This window comes from Lithobates pipiens, unplaced genomic scaffold (genome assembly GCF_037356315.1).
Source record: "Lithobates pipiens isolate NorthernLeopardFrog02 unplaced genomic scaffold, aLitPip1_a1.2 Scaffold_8, whole genome shotgun sequence".
NCBI lineage: Eukaryota > Metazoa > Chordata > Amphibia > Anura > Ranidae > Lithobates > Lithobates pipiens.
In genome coordinates this window covers 281,920,115-281,939,136 of record NW_027507903.1, presented here as the reverse complement: position 1 = coordinate 281,939,136, position 19,022 = coordinate 281,920,115, and the positions used below count along the sequence as shown (strand labels likewise).

The 19,022-nt window shown below is 39.7% G+C and overlaps 1 protein-coding gene across 2 annotated transcripts in view; it reads right to left on the bottom strand.

The window, feature by feature from the left end:
* The window catches only part of LOC143962744 (uncharacterized), a 435,927-nt gene that overhangs the window by 20,234 nt on the left and 396,671 nt on the right, over positions 1-19,022 (bottom strand). For both annotated transcript variants that reach the window (XM_077472147.1, XM_077472146.1), the window contains exon 14: positions 9,063-9,132. In XM_077472147.1, coding sequence (XP_077328273.1) covers positions 9,063-9,132 — 70 coding nt within the window. The remainder of the gene's footprint in view (positions 1-9,062; positions 9,133-19,022) is intronic.

The following is a 19,022-nucleotide window of genomic DNA, read 5'->3' as shown; positions in this document are numbered from 1 at the left end:
ACTGTATTGTGGGGGGTTCGAAAACCAGTCAGGACCTGGTGTGATCACCATTTTCTTCACGCAGTGCAGCACATCTCCTTCGCATAGAGCTGATCAGGTTGTTGATTGTGGCCTGTGGAATGTTGGTCCATTCCTGTTCAATGGCTGTGCGAAGTTGCTGGATATTGGTAGGAACTGGAACATGCTGTTGTATACGCCGATCCAGAGCAGTCCACACATGCTCAATGGGTGACATATCCGGTGAGTATGCTGGACATGCAAGAACTGGAATCTTTTCAGCTTCCAGAAATTGTGTACAGATCCTTGCAACATAGGGCTGTACCTTATCATGCTGCAACCTGAGGTGATGGTCGTGGATGAATGGCACCGCAATGGGCCTCAGGATCTCGTCACAGTATCTCTGTGCATTCAAAAAAGTGCATTTTTTTAATAATAAAATATTTTATAAGGTTTTACACTATATGGAGTGTTTTATTTTTTATACACCATGGCATTTACGGATGACCTGATTGCTTGTGAAGTGGTTGGTATCAGCTTGTGACTACGCCTATGGTCTCCTGGAAGCCAAGCATCCCTTCAGAAACTGGGCTGCAGGGCAGTATTCCAACATAATCACAACCCCAAACGCTCCTCCAAGATGACCACTGCCTTGCTAAAGAAGCTGAGGGTAAAGGTGATGGACTGGCCAAGCATGTCTCCAGACCTAAACCCTATTGAGCATCTGTGGGGCATATTCAAAGGGAAGGTGAAGGAGCACAAGGTCTCTAATATCCACCAGCTCCGTGATGTCATCATGGAGGAGTAGAAGAGGATTCCAGTAGCAACCTGTGAATCTCTGGTGAACTCCATGCCCAAGAGGGTTAAGATGTCCTCTTATGAAGCAGTGAACAGTGGTGATCCCGAGGATCGCCACTGATCACAGTCCATAAACAGTTTATGAAACTGAGATAATCGGGGGAGAGCATGTGATGATCTCCACACACTGAGAATCTTCATTGACTGACACAGAAACGGCCAGTTTATGAAGCTGCCATCTCAGCTTCACTGGCGATCTGTGTGAATTCACCCTCCCCGATTCACCAGCTCAGAGGGGGAGAATTGGAGAGTTCAGAGAGAATCCCGGGGATCTGAAGGGGAAGAAGGAAGATTAGTAACTTCCTTCTACCTTCGATCAGACCACCCAAGACAGTAACCATGTCCCCTTGTCATATTTATGTGTATACATTAGGGTGTTTCATTTTCTAATGGAGAAAAATAAACTAACATTTTTGCAGACTTTGCTTACGGCCCGAGCCTGAGTGATGTAAAAGGTATATATGCTAAATTTTAAAAAGATTGGATAATATTTAGAGGTTGCACACTTTGATCTTTTATTGAAAAATGAGGCAAAAAATTACTTTTATTGGGAAAACTAGAAATCACAAACTTAAAATACTATTAAAACTATACACTAAGATTAATAAGTAATATGATAGGAAAAACATGTGTTATTTTAATCCACTTTGAACGATGCAATCCCTTGTATTCTGTCACGTTATGGATCCCAAACAATTCAAAGAACGTCTTTATTTTATTAGTGATGAAATGGCACAGGTCTTTTCCTTCAAAAAACATATTTTTACCCTCTAATCATTTCACTTCTTTTTTCTTTGCGGGTTTGGTTTATACATTTTTAGTCATATTTTCCTGCCTGAGTAATACGTTCGTCCAAAAAAGCCAATCCTACGTTTGTTTCTGTCAGATACCAAAGGTGGCTTTTAGCAACCGCGAGAGCACATTTTTTGACGTCTGCATCTGGGTAAGTGTTTAAAAGCTGTAGCATATCCAAATCAATCTTTGGAGCCATAGACTTACAATTGCCTCATGCCGAAAGTGAACATATATGAGGCTGACAAAATGTGCAACCCGTTTCATTCCTTCCAATTGTCATTGAGGAATATTCAACTGTTAAGTGAAGAGGACAATTTTAAGTGCCTATATTGCCTTTGCCATCCACCTTGCTTGATGCAGTACCCCTGAGATCCTGAAACTGAAGTAGTTTTTAGACCAACCTCCTAGGTACAGGAGTGAGAGTTGTAATAACTCTTTGTAGTCTTCTCTTGAATGACTTCTGTCTTTTAGGAAATTTTGGATGTAGTTAACCAGTTTTCACACGTTGTTCTTCTAGAAAGCATTGAACCGGACTTTCTTCATCCAGCATTGTTGTATATGACTTCTTATCAAGTGAAGCCCACTGACTGCTTTGATAAAAGTGACCAATGTGTGCAACCCCTAAATATTATCCAATCTTCTTGAAATTTGGCATATATATCTTTTACATCACTGAGACTCGGGGCGTAAGCAAAGTCATATGAAAATCACATCTGTGGAAAAATGAAACACCCTAATATATATATATATATATATATATATATATATATATATATATATATATATATATATATATATTATGTTGGGAAACTATTTGGTACTGTAATCTGGTAAAGTCTCAGTATCAGGGGCCGTTCTCCAAAGTTTGAAGTGTTTGTAGATCACTTCACTCCTCCAAAGGAGAAGTGATCTACAAAGCTTCATAAACTGGCATCCAGAGGAGAACGATCTCCTCTGAGAATGCCAGAGAATAAAGAAGTTTTTCACTGCTTCATGAATGAACACCAAAGGCAGTGCTGGAAAATAATGGTGGCCACACAAAATATTGACGCTTTGGGGCCAATTTGGACATTTTCACTTAGGGGTGTACTCATTTTTGTTGCCAGCGGTTTAGACATTAATTCAGGATCACCTGGTATTTCACAATAGGATACTGTTTAACACAAGCTCATATTAGGAATGTGTGTTGAGTTATTTTGAGGGGACAGTAAATTTACACTGTTATACAAGCTGTACAGTTACTACTTTACATTGTAGCAAAGTGTAATTTCTTAAGTGTTGTTACATGAAAAGATATAATAAAATATTTATAAACACGTGAGGTATGTACTCACTTTTGTGAGATACTGTATATATACCGTATTTTTTGCTCCATAAGACGCACCTAGGTTTTAGAGGTTGAAAACAAGAAAAAAAAATATTCGGAACCAAATGGTGTCCTAAAATATTTTCCAGTGCCCATAAAATGCAGAGTGACCATTACCATAGAAAATATTGGCAGGGTATCGCAGAATATTGGCAGGGTATCGCATGGTATTGCAGAGTATTGGCTTGGTATTGCAGAGTATTGGCAGGGTATGGCAGAGTATTGGCAGGGTATGGCAGAGTATTGGCAGGGTATGGCAGAGTATTGGCAGGGTATTGCAGAGTATTGGCAGGGTATTGCAGAGTATTGGCAGGGAATTGCAGAGTATTGGCAGGGTATTGCAGAGTATGGAGGGATGGCTGTGACTGCAATTGTCACAGAACAGCGCTGTGGGCACTACTGATGCAGCCCACAGCGCTGCTGCCAATCCGATCTCTCCCCTCCACTGTACAGATCTGTACACAGAGGGGAGGGAGGAACCGGCGTCATCATGACACCGGTTTGTTTACAAGTGATCGCTCCGCAAACGGCGGGTGCACCAAGATGGCCACCGCACCGGAGCTAGGCCGAAGCCGTGACTTTTCCTAAGGCCGAGGCAGCGGACCGCTACGGATCGCGGCAGGGGGCGGTGCCAATCGTATATTCGCACCATAAGATAAAGGCACATTTCCCCCCATATTTCTGGGGGGAAAAAAGTGCGTCTTATGGTCCGAAAAAATACGGTACTTTTTTTATAAGTGATCATGTGACCTCTGTTCTCAGCTGCATAAAATGCTTATAGAGATGGGGGTGGAGAAATAGCAGTCCACTGATCTTCGCAGTGAATGGCTGGGCAGGAGGGGCGTGTCAGCACATATCTGACCATTGGTATTCTCATAGCACAGTGAGAAAACTGATCACACAGAGATGGATGCGCTCTTATACCTAGTGTAGCCAGTTTCAAATAGGAGAGCAATGGGACTGGCAGGATCACCAGGTATTTCACACAAAGGAAGAAATACAAAGAGAATAGGATACTGTTTAACACAAGCTCATATCAGGAATATGAAAAGTTGAGGTAATTTTTTTTACCTCACTACCATGCAAATTATCCTAGGCTGTTGAAATTGGCAAATGTGTTACATTGTGACTATCATCCACTGTAAAAATGCATGCATGTTTGTTTTGACATTTAGCCCTTGTACACACGGTTGGAGATTCCGACAACCAAATCCGTCGGAGTAATTCCAACGGATTCATTCCGTAAGAGGTCCGGAAGTGATGTTGCATACACACAGTCGGACTAAGTTGTCGGAAAATCCGATTGTACATAACGTGATGACGTTATTTCGTTACGACGGGACTACGTTCAGGCTAGTAGCCAATAGCTTTGGTCTAGAAATTTGATCTGAGCATGCGTAGCACTTTGTCCGTTGGAGTAGGCTACACATGATCGGAGTATGTCCGATAGGAGCATTTTGTTGGAAAATTTTACCGGCAAGTTGGAAAAGTTGGTCCGTCGGATATTCCGACGGTAACAGTCCGATGCAGACCAAACACAGTCGGAATATCCGACAAAACGCTCCGATAGGACACATTCCATCGGAATCTCCGACCGTGTGTACAAGGGCTAATATTGAAAAATGTAATAAAACTTTGTTGAGGGAAAAAAGATTTACAACAACTGTTCAGTAATTTGTAAAAAAACATCTACTTATTTTTTGATAAAATCTATTTATTTCTCTAATCATGTGGAAAATACACTTCTATTTTTGTGGTAAACGAGCAATTCAACTTTAAGGAATCACTGAGAACATTCATCCCAAGGCCAAAATGACAAACTTGGTGTTACACATTCGTACTATAGTGTGTTACTATACTTAACAGTAGATCAAAGCTCTTACGAAAAGTACCAAGTTTTGCAGGGTACTGTAAATAAAACAAGATTACATTACTTTTTTTTTTTATTACAGCTATACAGTTTTCTCTTACTTTGATGACAATGCTGCAGCTAAAGCGAGTAAGCGTTGTCACTCCAGGACAGCAAGTATTTGTGGATACACCTTGTTGGTATGATTTATTTCAAGCAGGAGTTACAAAAAGGAATTCAACTTTTTGACATTACAGGAACATGTACAACAACATAATTGGTTTAAGGGCTGGTTCACACCTGAATCGCACAGGAATGCGTTCTTGTGCGATTCCGGTATGATTTCCTTGCGGTGCAATTTTCATCAGATTCATTTGAGTGTGTTAAAATTGCACTGGATAGCACAAAAAGCAGTGCATGCACTACTTTTCAAAAATGCATACTGTGGTAGCATGCGATCTGATGCAGGTAAACACTCTGCATTTGGGGTTTCATTGAGAATATATTGACACCCGCAGCTGATCGCACACCCAGTCTGTTTTCAAAGCAGTGCCGGAATTGCGCATGGAATGTGCCATTTTCGCACCTCGTTCTGGTGTGAACTGGTGCTAAAGGTTTGAGTTTAGATATGTTTACATATTACTTTACACATGTTTATAGACTGCCTGTTTTATAACATTTTTTTTCTTAAAACCTACCAGGTTGTCCCACAACTAGTTAATCTCTGACATGTTGTTGAGAAAATTGTTAACAGAAGAGCAATATTATATCAAATTTATTTAAAATAATTAATTTTTTTGCACAACTGAATATATTTTTTATATCAGTGAATATTTGTAATGTTGATATAATTGACCCTCAGTAAAGACAGGTTGACAAAACTGTTGAAAAGTCTAAATAATCCTCAGCACTGTAATAATAAAACAAAAGTTAAGCAAAATGTCTACAAAGTTATATTGTTGATGCTGTAGTACTAGGAAAAAGATTTTAGGCAGGGCCTCAAATTTAATTTAAACAATTACATTTGCCTTTCAAAAACTCCCCAAGGAAATCAGTTTAAATGCTGTCTTTGTCTTCTGTCCCCATCCCTAGTCCCTTCCCCCACAAAGTACACATACACTCACAAAAAAGCCGTTTAAAGGCTGCCAAGCATCCTTCTCTTTGTGACATGCAGCATGAATCCAGGACAAAAAACATATGCTAGTGAACAGCATGCATAATATTAGGCAGCAGCGCACCGTTGCCCTCATTGGCTTCATGGCATGGCCGTACCAACACTAGAGCTGGAGCTGGTATTGTTCATCACATTCCGATTTAGAATCCCGAGGGTATACTTTCCAGTTTACTTTTTTCACAGAAAAAATAAAAATAAATCAGCCTTCATTGACTGAAATACTCAGATTTTTTATACTTTATTTATTAATATTCATGCTAAAAAATGTTATGGAATTTAATGAAAAATCGAATTAACATAATGCATTTTGTATGTTTTAGCCCAGATGTACACAGGCAGCAACTTGTATAGCCCTTGAAATTACAGCAAAAAGGAATTACAGATTCTTGGCATATAATGTAGATAAAATAATATTTGTACTTTGAGAAGTATAAACAGTATATATATATATATATATATATATATATATATATATATATATATATATATATATATATATATATTTATACTTGGAGTCTTTGTGAAAGATTGAGTGCAAAACATGATAAAGGAAAACATGAGAAGTGGCCTGGGGTGTTCCAAAAGTCACGTGGTCAGTATGCCTAAAGGGGGCATACTCAAATATGAAATGAAATGACAAATAAAAATAAAAAGATGAGAATAAAGGGGACCGGGTGGGTGGGATATGAGTAGGAAGGACAACAGGGAAAAGGAAGGGGGGTCGGTTTTAAGTACAGCCCGACTCCTCCTACAAATTCAGGCTGACCTGTGACCAGCCTTCCCATATACTGTATATAGCAGTGGCATAAATACCTGCTATGATATTGTAATATTTTACCTGCTATGATATAGGAAAGCCAAAATAGTAGAAGCCTGAGCCTGCATGTCTAACATTCAGTTAAAGGGTAAGATCACTTTTGTACACTTTTTTTTTTTCAAAATTCCAGCTCCCCTATGCACCAATATAGAAATCACGTACTTTTTTTGCAAAAAATATCAAAGCTTTCCATTAAATCTATAGTCACTTACTTTTCTTGTCTTAATCCATGTTTCCAGACGTTTCCATTAGTAATGTATTTCTTCTTGATCAGACTATAGGTCATGACACAGGAGGGAGTTGACCAGTTGACCTCACTAGCACACACCCTACATCATCCACCCTCCCATTCCCATGTGCATGTTTTTTAAATGAAATGCAATCAATCAGTAATCACCCTTCTGACTAAATACACAATATACAATTGGATTGCATAGTGTATGGCTATGTTTATGCACCTAAAATTACTAGTTGCATTTTTAATGCCATTAATTCGCAAAGCGCAGCAAACACGGAAGCAAACACACATTTTGCCATGTGAAACAACGAAGGGCAAATGCTGAAAAACGCACAGTAAAAAACACACAACCCACAAAACACCAAAATGTCCTTTAACCACATGTAGCGCAGGCAATTGAAATCAACAGGTTGCCCTATGCGTGTCTCAGGACAAACGAGACACAAAATGTGCGCTCCCACTATGCTAGATTTGAATGGGGCATGAAAGTAAAAATGGTGCGATAACACAAGAACAATGAGGTTCCATTCACAGCTGTGCCATTCCTTGCATTTCAGAAATACGCTGCACCAAAAATCGCAATAAAAACACACCAAGCTCAACTCTAAAAAAAAGTTCTGAAGCTTCTTTGGGGCGATTACTGTGTGTATGGCAGCCCATTAAGGTGGATGGGCTGCCCTATGTGTGATGAGTGAAAAAAACACCTCCCCCTCGCTAAAAGATAAAAAAATGCATGTGGAAATGCGAGTTCCCGCTATGCAAAATTGTGAACTGGGTTTGACAGCTGAGTGTTTCTATCCACTCCCTCCTATGTACTTTTAGAAAGATGGCCATACACTATGCAGTCTAATTGTGTATTTAGTGAGAAGGCTGATTACTGATTGCATTTAATTTAAAAAAATGTGCAGCTGGGAATGCTGGTCAACTCCTTCCTGTGTCATGACCTAAAGTCTGTAAGGAAGAAAGACATTACTAATGGAAGCATCTGGAAACGCGGATTAGGACAAGAAAAGTAAGTGACTGTAGATTTAATGGAAAGCTTTGATATTTTTGCAAAAAATGTGCATAGGGGAGCTGGAATTTAGAAGAAAAAAAAAGTGTACAAAGGTGAACATACCCTTTAACATAAAAATGGGCTTGACAAGGGGGGACTAGAAGCCACAGCCCAGCAAACCTGAAAGGGGGGGAGGACATGGGCTGATGCTGTGTAACCTAAGCCCCAAAAAGCTGTGTCAGTGTATTAGCATGGGCAGATCTAGCTCTGCCACTTAGGGGGCTTTCTAAGAACATGCCTGCAATTCATCTCTGGTCATAAGCCATTTTTGGAGAGCTTGTCTACTAGTACCAAGGCAGGCCATAGACAGTGCAAATTTTCCACAGTTGCAGGAAAGATTCAACCATCAACACAGGGGACAACTGACAGGGGAATCCCTCCTGCTAAGACATTGTCTTCTCCTGGGGGGGGGAAGCGGGGGAAAACACCGCCAGGAGCAAACAGTAATTATTGCTAGTGGCTGTAGCAGCCGCTAACAATAATCACAAGTAAAATCTGGCAGGCTGGTTGTACCCATGTTGATCGATCGATCAACTTAATACATTCAGCCAGCCTGTACACGGTTTGAAACTTGATCGGTTCAGCAGAAATTTGAACAGTTTATTGCCAGCTTAAGACAAGGCAGGCCAGTTTTGACTACTCTAAACTGATAAAAAGTGGCACCTGATTGGTTTCTATTTGTTATTGCTCTGATTAAGTAAGTCTGCTGCTATGAAATTAATGTTTTTAGATTTTAAATGATGTAGCTTCATTGGCTGGTTATGACAGATGTTCAGTTTAAGTTAAATTTATGATATCATGAAAATCATAATAATTTAATTTATACATTTATTGCAATTGTGCTATATTATGAAATATTAATTTGCAGCACTATTGTCATACATTTCTATAATGGGTAGTTTAATCCTACTTACCTTGGCCTTGCACATTTTTAACTCCAAAGCTTTGAAATCCATATGGTCAATTAACGATCTCATGAAGGAGCTAAAACACATTTGTTAAAGAGAAAGAAAAATAATTAGCTTTAGGTTTCATATATTTTTTTGTGCATTAAAATTTTTTCTCCAGAACTGCAGTTGTCAACACTAGTTACCTGTGCGGCTTCATTACTAATTTTCAGCCAGGAACTTTTGACGCAAGTAATAAGAAAGGGGGAAAGGACATAACACTGAAATGTTAAAAAGAGTGCCATAAAAGATACCTGCTTTTCAGCAAGTTTGTTAGATTACTTACTTGCTAAAATGAATGTGGGTGATTGGCATGTTATGCCCCGTACACAGGATCGTAATTACACCAGAAAAAGTCCGATGTGAGCTTTTGGCCGGAAAATGCGACCGTGCGTATGCTCCATCGGACTTTTGCTGCCGGAATTCCCGCCAGCAAAAGATTGAGAGTAGGTTCTCTATTTTTTGGTTGGAAAAAGTTCAGATCGTAAATTCCGATCGTCTGTAGCAATTCCGAAGTGCAAAATTCTCAGAAACAATTCGATGCATGCTCGGAAGCATTGAACTTAATTTTCTCGGCTTGTCATAGCGTTGCATGTCACCGCGTTCTTGATGGTCGAAAGTTCAGAGAACTTTTGTGTGACCGTATGTATGCAAGCCAAGCTTGAGTGGAATTCTGTCAGAAAAACCATCCAAGTGACTACCTAATCACCTTATGGCTCAGAATGCAAACACCATTATTTTACACACAAACCTGCACAATGAAGCTCTACTTTTCAGCCTTGGTTCATCAGGGTATGTGGTCAGACAGAGGGCTGCGGTTGGAAACTACGGGACCCCATACAGCCAACCTGACAGGGTCCCCCAAATAAACACAGTTTACTATGCACCAGTTATGAATGAACACAGTGAGTGGGAAGGAAGGGAGGGAAGCTGACAGCATTGCAGAAGTTGGGGGGCACACAGGGGGCCCTGGGCAGCAGGAGAAAAGGTACAGTGCACAGGGAGGGTGATTGGTGTAGCAGGGGAGCAATTACTGTAACTGATCCCCTGTATGGCTCTCTGCTGCAGCTGAAAGTTGGTGAGAGGAAGATGAGACAAAGCCAGCTTTCAGCTGCTGCAGAGAGAGTCAGTTCCAGTAATTGTCCCATCCCCCGATGCACTGATTACCCTCCCTGCCCACATCTGATTCACCTTGTTGCCTGAGCCCCCCTGCTTGCCCAGGCCCCACACAGGAGGACCGGTGGTGGCCCTTTATCCAGAGCCCTAGACAGACAAGTAATATCATAACCAAAGAAAGCCTATAAACTAAAGGTACACAATAAGGAAGGACAGGACAAGAATGGACATACGCACCTTGCCATTTTGATAGGTGGGGCTTTTTGCTGTTTATGTGGGGTATGGAAGCCCAACATTACCAATTTTATCACAGGTCATCCTAGAAATCAATTCTAGTAAAACTGTGAAAATGAAATTACATAAAAATAAGGTGTTCAAATATTTCCCTATCTTTTAAAGAATTAAAGCTCAAATCCAAGCAAAGCACACTGTTGAAATACTTTTTACTTTATGTGAATTGTATGTCAGTGATTTCTAATTCTACCCCACCAATATTGTGACACAAATGGCCATACTAGACAATTTAAAAAGTATATGCATAGATGGGATCTGAATGGCACCAAAGACAGAGCACAAAATATAAAAAAATCTATTTTACCTTTAAAAGTATATGTGAATGTAAATTGTTTAATATTAATGGCTGATTTAACAGACAAGACATTCATTTTCATGAATTACTTAAGATTCATAGTGTGCAAAATGTTCATACAAAAACCATCGCAATAGCTGTAGATGGCCCAGCAAATAACACTCAGTGTAATGATTGTAGAGGAGGTAACAAAAGTTGGCCATTGTATTTTAACCACTTCAGCCCCAGAAGAATTTACCCCCTTAATGACTAGAGCATTTTTTGCGATATGGCACTGGGTCACTTTACTGGACAATTGCACAGTCATGCGATGCTGTACCCAAACAAAATTTACATCCTTTTTTCCCACAAATAGAGCTTTCTTTTTGTGGTATTTGATCATCTCTGCGGTTTAAATTTTTTGCGCTATAAACAAAAAAAGAGTGTAAATTTTGAAAAAATTATAACTTTTTTTTAAACTTTCTGCTATAATACATATCCAAAATATATATATATAAAAAAAAATGTATTCATCAGTTTAGGCCAATATATATTCTTCTACATATTTTTGGTAAAAAAAAAACGCAATAGTCGTATATTAATTTGTGCAAAAGTTTTATACAAACTACGGGATCGATTTAGGGACTTTTATTTTGTTTATTGTTTTTACTGGTAATGGCAACGATCTGCGATTTTTAGCGGGACTGTGACAGACAGACATGCTGCGGACAAATCTGGCCCCAAATTACACTTTTTGGGGACCAGTGAGATTATTTTATTGATCAGTGCTATAAAAATGCACTGATCAATGTAAAAATGACACTAGCAGGGAAGGGGTTAACACTAGGGGGCGATCAAGTGTGTTCCCTCAGCGTGTTCTAACTGTAGGGGGGATAGGCTTACTGAAAAATGACAGAGATCACTGCTCCCGATCACTGGGAGCAGCAGGTCCCCGTGTCATGTCCCTAGGCAGAACGGGGAAATGCCTTGTTTCCCTTGCAGTTCCCCTTTCTGCCTCTCCTCAACGAGATCGCGGGCTGCCAGCACACATCGAGTCTGCAGGACCCAGGGGCACTTTTCCACTGCGTGGGCATGCCTGCTATCCTACTCTTACAGGTTGACATACAGGTACATCAGTTTGCACAGGAGAGCCATTCTGCTGACATATATCGGAGTGAGTCGGTCGGCAAGTGGTTAAATAACTTCCTAGACATAGATTTACAATGTTTTTTATACTCATTAGATGTTTTCATTCCATATTTACATTTAACTTGTTTCTTCTGCTGTTTGTCTTTGTAAGATTATTAAGTGTGGGGTCCGGCATGTGATATTTCGTGGCTGCTGGGTGGGCATGGGGGTGGGTTCTATGATGCTGCTTTGTACGTGCTGCCCTGGTGGGAGCTTTACTTTCATTGGGGGGGCACTTTTTGGTGGGTGTCAGGAACATGATACTTTTATATCCCCGCCTGGTGCTGGAGTTTCAGTGGTTTGGGCATAGATTTGAGCTGTGCATTTGGCCAGTTCCCTTGGACATCTGGAACACAAACTTGCTTTTGAAGATGCAAGATGCATGCCGCTGTGTGCTGATGTTAGAGGTGGCATGATGGCGTCATTATGGGCAGAGGTGTCACTGCACTGCTGTATGACGGGGAGCTGGTGGTGGTCCTGTGTTTCTTTCCTGTGTCCGTTCTGTGTAGACTGGCCATCTCAGAATGGATTTTCTATGGTGGGTGGCAGGACATCCTCCTCTTCCTCTTTTTGTGCCATTATTCAAGGGGCCTCCCATGGATTCATACTGTCACTCTGTTCTCCAGGAAGATTGTGCAGATGGTCTTAAGCCCTCTAGCATGCCCCGGAGTCATTTTGTGTTAAGGTTGGCTTTGATGCTTCCTTAATTTTAATCTGTTTATTTTTTTTGTGCTTGGCATTTTGAACTTTCAATTTTATTATACATTAGAGCTTTATTTATGTATTCAGATTTTTTCTTTTTTTTGCAAGTTTAAATAAACTATTAATGCAAAGTTATCACACAGGTATATTTGTGTATTTATTAAATAATGGGTTTACCAAATATATGTGCAATTTTTTTATATATAGTTATTTTTGCAGTTTGTCATTTCCCCTGAGGAAGAGTTATTTGAAACATGTTGGGCAACCTTCGTTACCTTATTTACAATCATCACACTGAGTGCTATTTGCTGGGCCATCTACAGCAACTGCGTTGGTTTTTGTAGGGACATTTTGCACATTATGAGTCTGTAGTAATTCATGAAAGTGAAGATCTTGTCTGTTAAATAACTCATAATTTGAAATGATTTTATTGTATGTACAAATAAAGGTGAAATAGATATCTTATATATGTTTTGTCTTTGGTACCATGCAAATCCCATTGCCCACATACTTTTTAAATATGTGACTCTGGGATGTTGGCGCCTTTTCAGGTTCAGTCACACCCAATATTCTGATAAATAATACCCATACAGCCAAGCCTGGACTTCAACTGCATAACTTGGTCCAGGACATACCCCCAGCATTCTGATTGGACAATGAATATTAGCAGCACACTGGTATTGTACTCTCTATTGCACTGGTTACTGTAATCTCCCCTTATGCTCATAGAATAATGAGTAATACAAAGGCAGGTCTCCACCTAAGTTGTGGCTGGTGAGGAATCTGTTCAAACTCAAATTAGGAGCGGCTGGGAACAGTTGCCATCTTTCTGCCCTTTCATGCATAATGAAGGAGAACAAAAAAAAATGGTGGCAGAAAATCTCAAGGCAAGGAACCTCCATGCATTTTACAAGCTTGTTATCAACAATAATATCACAGTGTATATTAACTTCTACATAATCTCATATGACAAGCAAAAACAATATCACGTATCACAAGAAATTGTTTGAAGAAATATAGCCAATGTGTCCGTCTTAAATACCACAGTTGTTATGGCAATCTCACAGAGTCCTTCAACTTAAAACTCAACTCCAGCCCAAACTCTAATCTTGGATGGGTGAGGAATAGATTTAGAGGAGTTAATTTCTGAAGGGTGAATAGGCTGTTCATTTTGCAAGGGGAGTTTGCACTTTTTCAGGGAATCTGCCATAGAGCTTAGCGAATATGCCTAAATTTCACTTTACAAAGAGTACCTAAATATGTAGAAGGAAAATAAAAAAAGCTGTATTTTTTGCTTGCACATGAGTGGATGATGGAAGTCATCAGAGCGTCACTTAATTTACTACGAAATGGGGTGAATTCCCTTTGCAAAGTGAACGGTCTTTTTGCCTTTCATAAATCAGCTCTCTATGAAGTTTTTATTGCTGTTTTCATTCCTTTCGGGGAGATTTCTGCTGTATCGCTGTCACGACAGGAAGTGATGGAAAATCTCTCTCTTTTGTCTAAAACAAAAGTTCATTTTTTAGTAGAATAGTAAGGCTGGATTCACACCTATGCCGTTTTAGTGCATTTTGCAGATTTGCACTACAGAACGTGTTCCAAAGGAAACCATGGTAAATGGACTGTAGTGCAAATCTACAAAATGCAAAAAGTACTAAAACTGCATAGGTGTGAATCCAGCCTAAGGCTTGGAGTGTCTGACAGTGCTTAATTGGTGTTTGTGCTTCATCCATTTCTTGTATGGTCATCAGAGGAACAGGACGTGCAGGGAAATCTCCCTAATAGGGACACAGACAGAATTAAAAAAAACCTCACTGAAATGTTAACTCTCCTCCACTTTATCCAAAACTTTATTTAGTGGGTGGGATTTAACGCCAAGCAGCCACATATATGTGTCCACGGGGAATGATTTTCTGTGCTGGGGAAGCACCATGTACTAAATATTTATAAAATAAAGATGACAGAAGAGAAAATTATTTTTTAATTTTAAACTAAACTAAATTTTTAAAGACTGAAGTATTAAGAAATTATTAAAGCAGGCCTAAATCTTTTAAAGTGTTTCTAAACCCAACTAAATCCTAACAGCCACCAGAACCCTCCAATCAAAACCTCATCTGTAAAAATGATCTGATAGCCACTCTGGACTCTCTCCAAGTCTAGTTCCAGTGCTACAGTGGGTGCTAAGCTACAATACTAACATTTTCTATTTACGGTGCTACACAGTAACATAACAAAAGAAACAGAAATGTAAATTAGAGGGAAAAAGATGACCTCAACAAGTGTTTCCATACGAATCAATTTGAATGATGGAAACTGAATGGTGTTGCAAGAGGTATAGTTGCAAGACATCATTGTCAATTTGTATTTCATTTTAATATAGATTATTTCTATTGACAAAAAAAACCCTATAATCTCTGTAATTATTAACCACACAGATCATGAAAAATATATAAATGTAAGCATTATTATTTTTAGAGTTGTATTTTTATTTATTATCTCAAAGATGTCCACTTATACTAACATCTGCTATGGCTGAAGTGCCACATGCAAGGGTCCTTTAAATATATTTGGTTTTCTATTGACAAACAATTGCAGTTATTGTTGTGAACTGCTTTAAATTAGCCTTAATACTCATTTTGGATTTAAATATAATGGTCTCATTATAAGAGATTATTGAAACAAAACAAAGGATTCACTGATCAGTTGAGACTGATCAGATACATAACACTGTAAGACAAAATATGACTTTGTGGGGTCACAAATGAGAAAGGCTGATTAACTGCTTCCTTAATTTTAGATTTATGCTGATGGCAACTGTGATATGCTTGTGCCTTGTTGTCTACTCTGCATAACAGAACGATGGATTATTTTAACAGAAACATTCCTCTTTTTATAGAATAAAATAATTAGTAGAGGAGGGGTGTAGATTATGGGTCTGTCTTTTGTTGATCTGAGGCAAGCATCTGACATCAGGCATTTGTCATCTACAAATTTTAATTTTCAATCTTGACAAACAAAGTACAGCTTCTACTTATTGCTACTATGATTTTAGTTACAGACTTCCCCTAACACCAGGCACTGGAGCTAATTTTCGAAAAATGGAGCAAAACTAGGCTGTTAATCTAAAGCAACCAATTACATTTTATCTTACATTCTATGGAAAATGAGACAGCAGACCTGATTGGCTGCTGTAAGCTTCACTATTGTTCCTGTTTAGTTTGCTGCGGTATTTAAAGAAACTATATTTGCATAATCTTGATTTTATCAGCTCATAGCCCAGTCATTTTTTTCTTAAAATATTAATGAAGACCTAGAATTCGGATAGCATCAAAAATTTCTATATTTGTACATATAACACATATCCATCTGCTCATCCCCCCACAGCTATTAGGTTTTGTATCAATTGACCCTTCCTTTTTAGATTGTAAGCTCTAACGAGCAGGGCCCTCTGATTCCTCTTATACCAAATTGTAATGTAACTCTAATGTCTTCCCTCATGTTGTAAAGCGCTGCACAAACTGTTGGCGCTATATAAAACCTGTATAATAATAATAAATAATAATATTGGGGGTTATTTACGAAAGGCAAATACACTTTGCACTACAAGTACACTGCAAGTGAACTTGAAAGTGTACTGAAAGTGCACTTGGAAGTGCAGTCGCTGTAGATCCGAGGGGGACAGGCAAGGAAAATAAAAAAAACAGCATTTTATCTTGCACACGATTGGATGATAAAATCAGCAGAGCTTCCATTCATTTCAGATCTACCTTTTAGCCCTTGTGCACACGGTCGGACATTCCGACAACAAAATCCATTGGATTTTGTCCGACGGATTTTGTCCGAAACTGGTGTTGCCTACACGCGGTCGGACAAAGTTGTCGGAAAATCTGATCGTTCGGAACGTGATGACGTTATTTCGTTACAACGGGACTACGTTCAGGCTAGTAGCCAATAGCTTTGGTCTAGGAATTTGATCTGAGCATGCGTGGCACTTTGTCCGATCGGATCATGTTGTCGGAAAATTTTATATCCAGCTCTCAAACTTTGTTGGTCGGACATTCCGACGGAAACAGTCCGATGGAGCCCACACACAGTCGGATTATCCAACAACACAGTCCGATCGGATATTTTCCGTCGGAATGTCCGACCGTGTGTACAAGGGCTTAGATTTAGAGCGACTGCACTTCCAAGTGCACTTTCAGTGCAAAGTAAATAACCCCCATTATAATTCAAATCTACTAGCTAGTTTTGTCACTGGCTGATTCCCACATATGTCTGTATCCGCTGATTAAACTGTCTTCTGAAACTTCCACATTTTCGTATCTATAAACTGCATTAAAAAAACACATGACTTGTTTTTTTGTTGCCTCACTTTCTCTTGAAGTGACACATAGCTACACATAAAAATATTTAAAAGAGAAGCATGGGACTTGTTTGTATATTAGAATTATACTTACCTACCCTGTTTCCCCGAAAATAAGACCTAGCGTGATTGTCGGTGATGGCTGCAATATAAGCCCTACCCCCCAAAATAAGCCCTACCCCGGGCTTATTTGGAGGTAGGGCTTATATTGCAGCCATCACCGACAATCACGCTAGGTCTTATTTTGGGGGAAACAGGGTAGGTGGATGCAGCATCGGTCAGATACTGCATCTGTCCTCGTTGACTCTAAGGTTGAGAACCAAGCGATCAAACACTGCTGATCGCTTGATTCTCACAGCTCTCCTGAGCAGAGAGCTGGTGACTGTCAATCACCGCTGTCTGCTCTGCCGCCAAGCTCGCTGGAGTACTGGGCTGTGGAAGGGGTAGGATCAGGCGGCTCAGGCTCTTAGCGGCTCACTGAGAGCCTGAGCTGGGTGATGGTCCAGTTATGTGGGCAGATCCTGACCTGATATGGTTGCGATCTTTCCCAAGCCTGGACTGGCTCTGTGACATCAGCTGGCAGCAGGTCACAGGAGTGTAGAATGAACGAGCTTTGGTTGTACTTCTCTTTTAAGTATTTTTTTTTCCACTTTATGAAGCTCAGAGGTCATAGTAGACTTAACTGTTTTATTTGTTTTCCTGCAAGTTAAGTTTATTTTAAATAATAAATCATCTACAATTAATGACAGCACTTTTTAAACTGTCAAAACAATTCAAATGTTGCTTTCTTGCCATTATCATTTCTGTAGTGTGTATGAGTATACCTTACCCCCAACATGGCATTCTGTGCTTGTGTGAACGGCTCACTGCATTCTCCAGTTGCCACCACAAAGCAATAGTAGGTTAATTTTTCGTAAACAACTTTCTGATGCTCATCCATGCCTAACGTGATAAAAACACTGCAGGGTTTCTCACAACACTGAGTGGGAGATTTACTAAAACTGGAGCGTGAAAAATCTGGTGCAGCTCAGCATACAAACCAATCGTCTGTCAGGTTTTAGCCCAGGTTCAGACTGATGCGGGTTTGAAATCCTGCAAGTTCAGCTGAACTCGCACAATTTAAAACTGGTAATGCAGTCCAACTTCGGGCATGATTTTACAGACATCTGTGCAGGTTCCTGCACAGATGTCTATTCAAATGACCCTGATGTTGCCAAAAGTAGTACAGGAACTACTTGGTGCAGCGCCGCAAAGTCAGCGTCTCACTGATTCGGACGGTGCCATTGCCGGAAATAGCCGCCAATTTGACATGCCAAATCACATGCCAATTTGGCCCAATGTGAACATAGGCTTAATGTCAAAGCTTAATTTAACTAGTTAAAGTTAGAAGCTGAATGGCTACCATGCACAGCTGCACCAGATTTTTAGTGCACCAGTTTTAGTAAATCAACCCCTGAGTCTTTTCAGTTACTGATATTGAAGATTGTCCTTTGTTGAAAAAATATGATATGGCAAACATTTGTTTCTTCTGAACAGATTACTATTTGAATTTGGTAAAAGTTTACCAAAATCCTTGAAGTAAATATTGTTCACCTGGGGTGAATAATTTTCTTAGCAAAACTGTTACAGCCCGCTTACACTGGAATGTGGTGTGGTAAACCCACCTTCCATACGTGCTTCCCACACTGCGCCCTATACGTGCTGGGTGTGCGATCTGTGGCAGGTGTCTATAGATTAAAAACTACACCCCAAACGCAGATTGCAAATAAAATGCTTTTCCCTGCACTGTATGGCATGGTGCATTTTTAAAAGTAGTGCATGCACTACCTTTGGTCCAATCTACCACCATTTCAGCTCATATAAATGAATTGGTTGAAAATTGCATTGCATTGTATCACACAGGCATTGCACAGCAACACAATCCAGTGTGAACTGGCAGTTAAAGCAGAATTACACTGCATCTGAGCACCGCAATCCAAAAGTACTATTT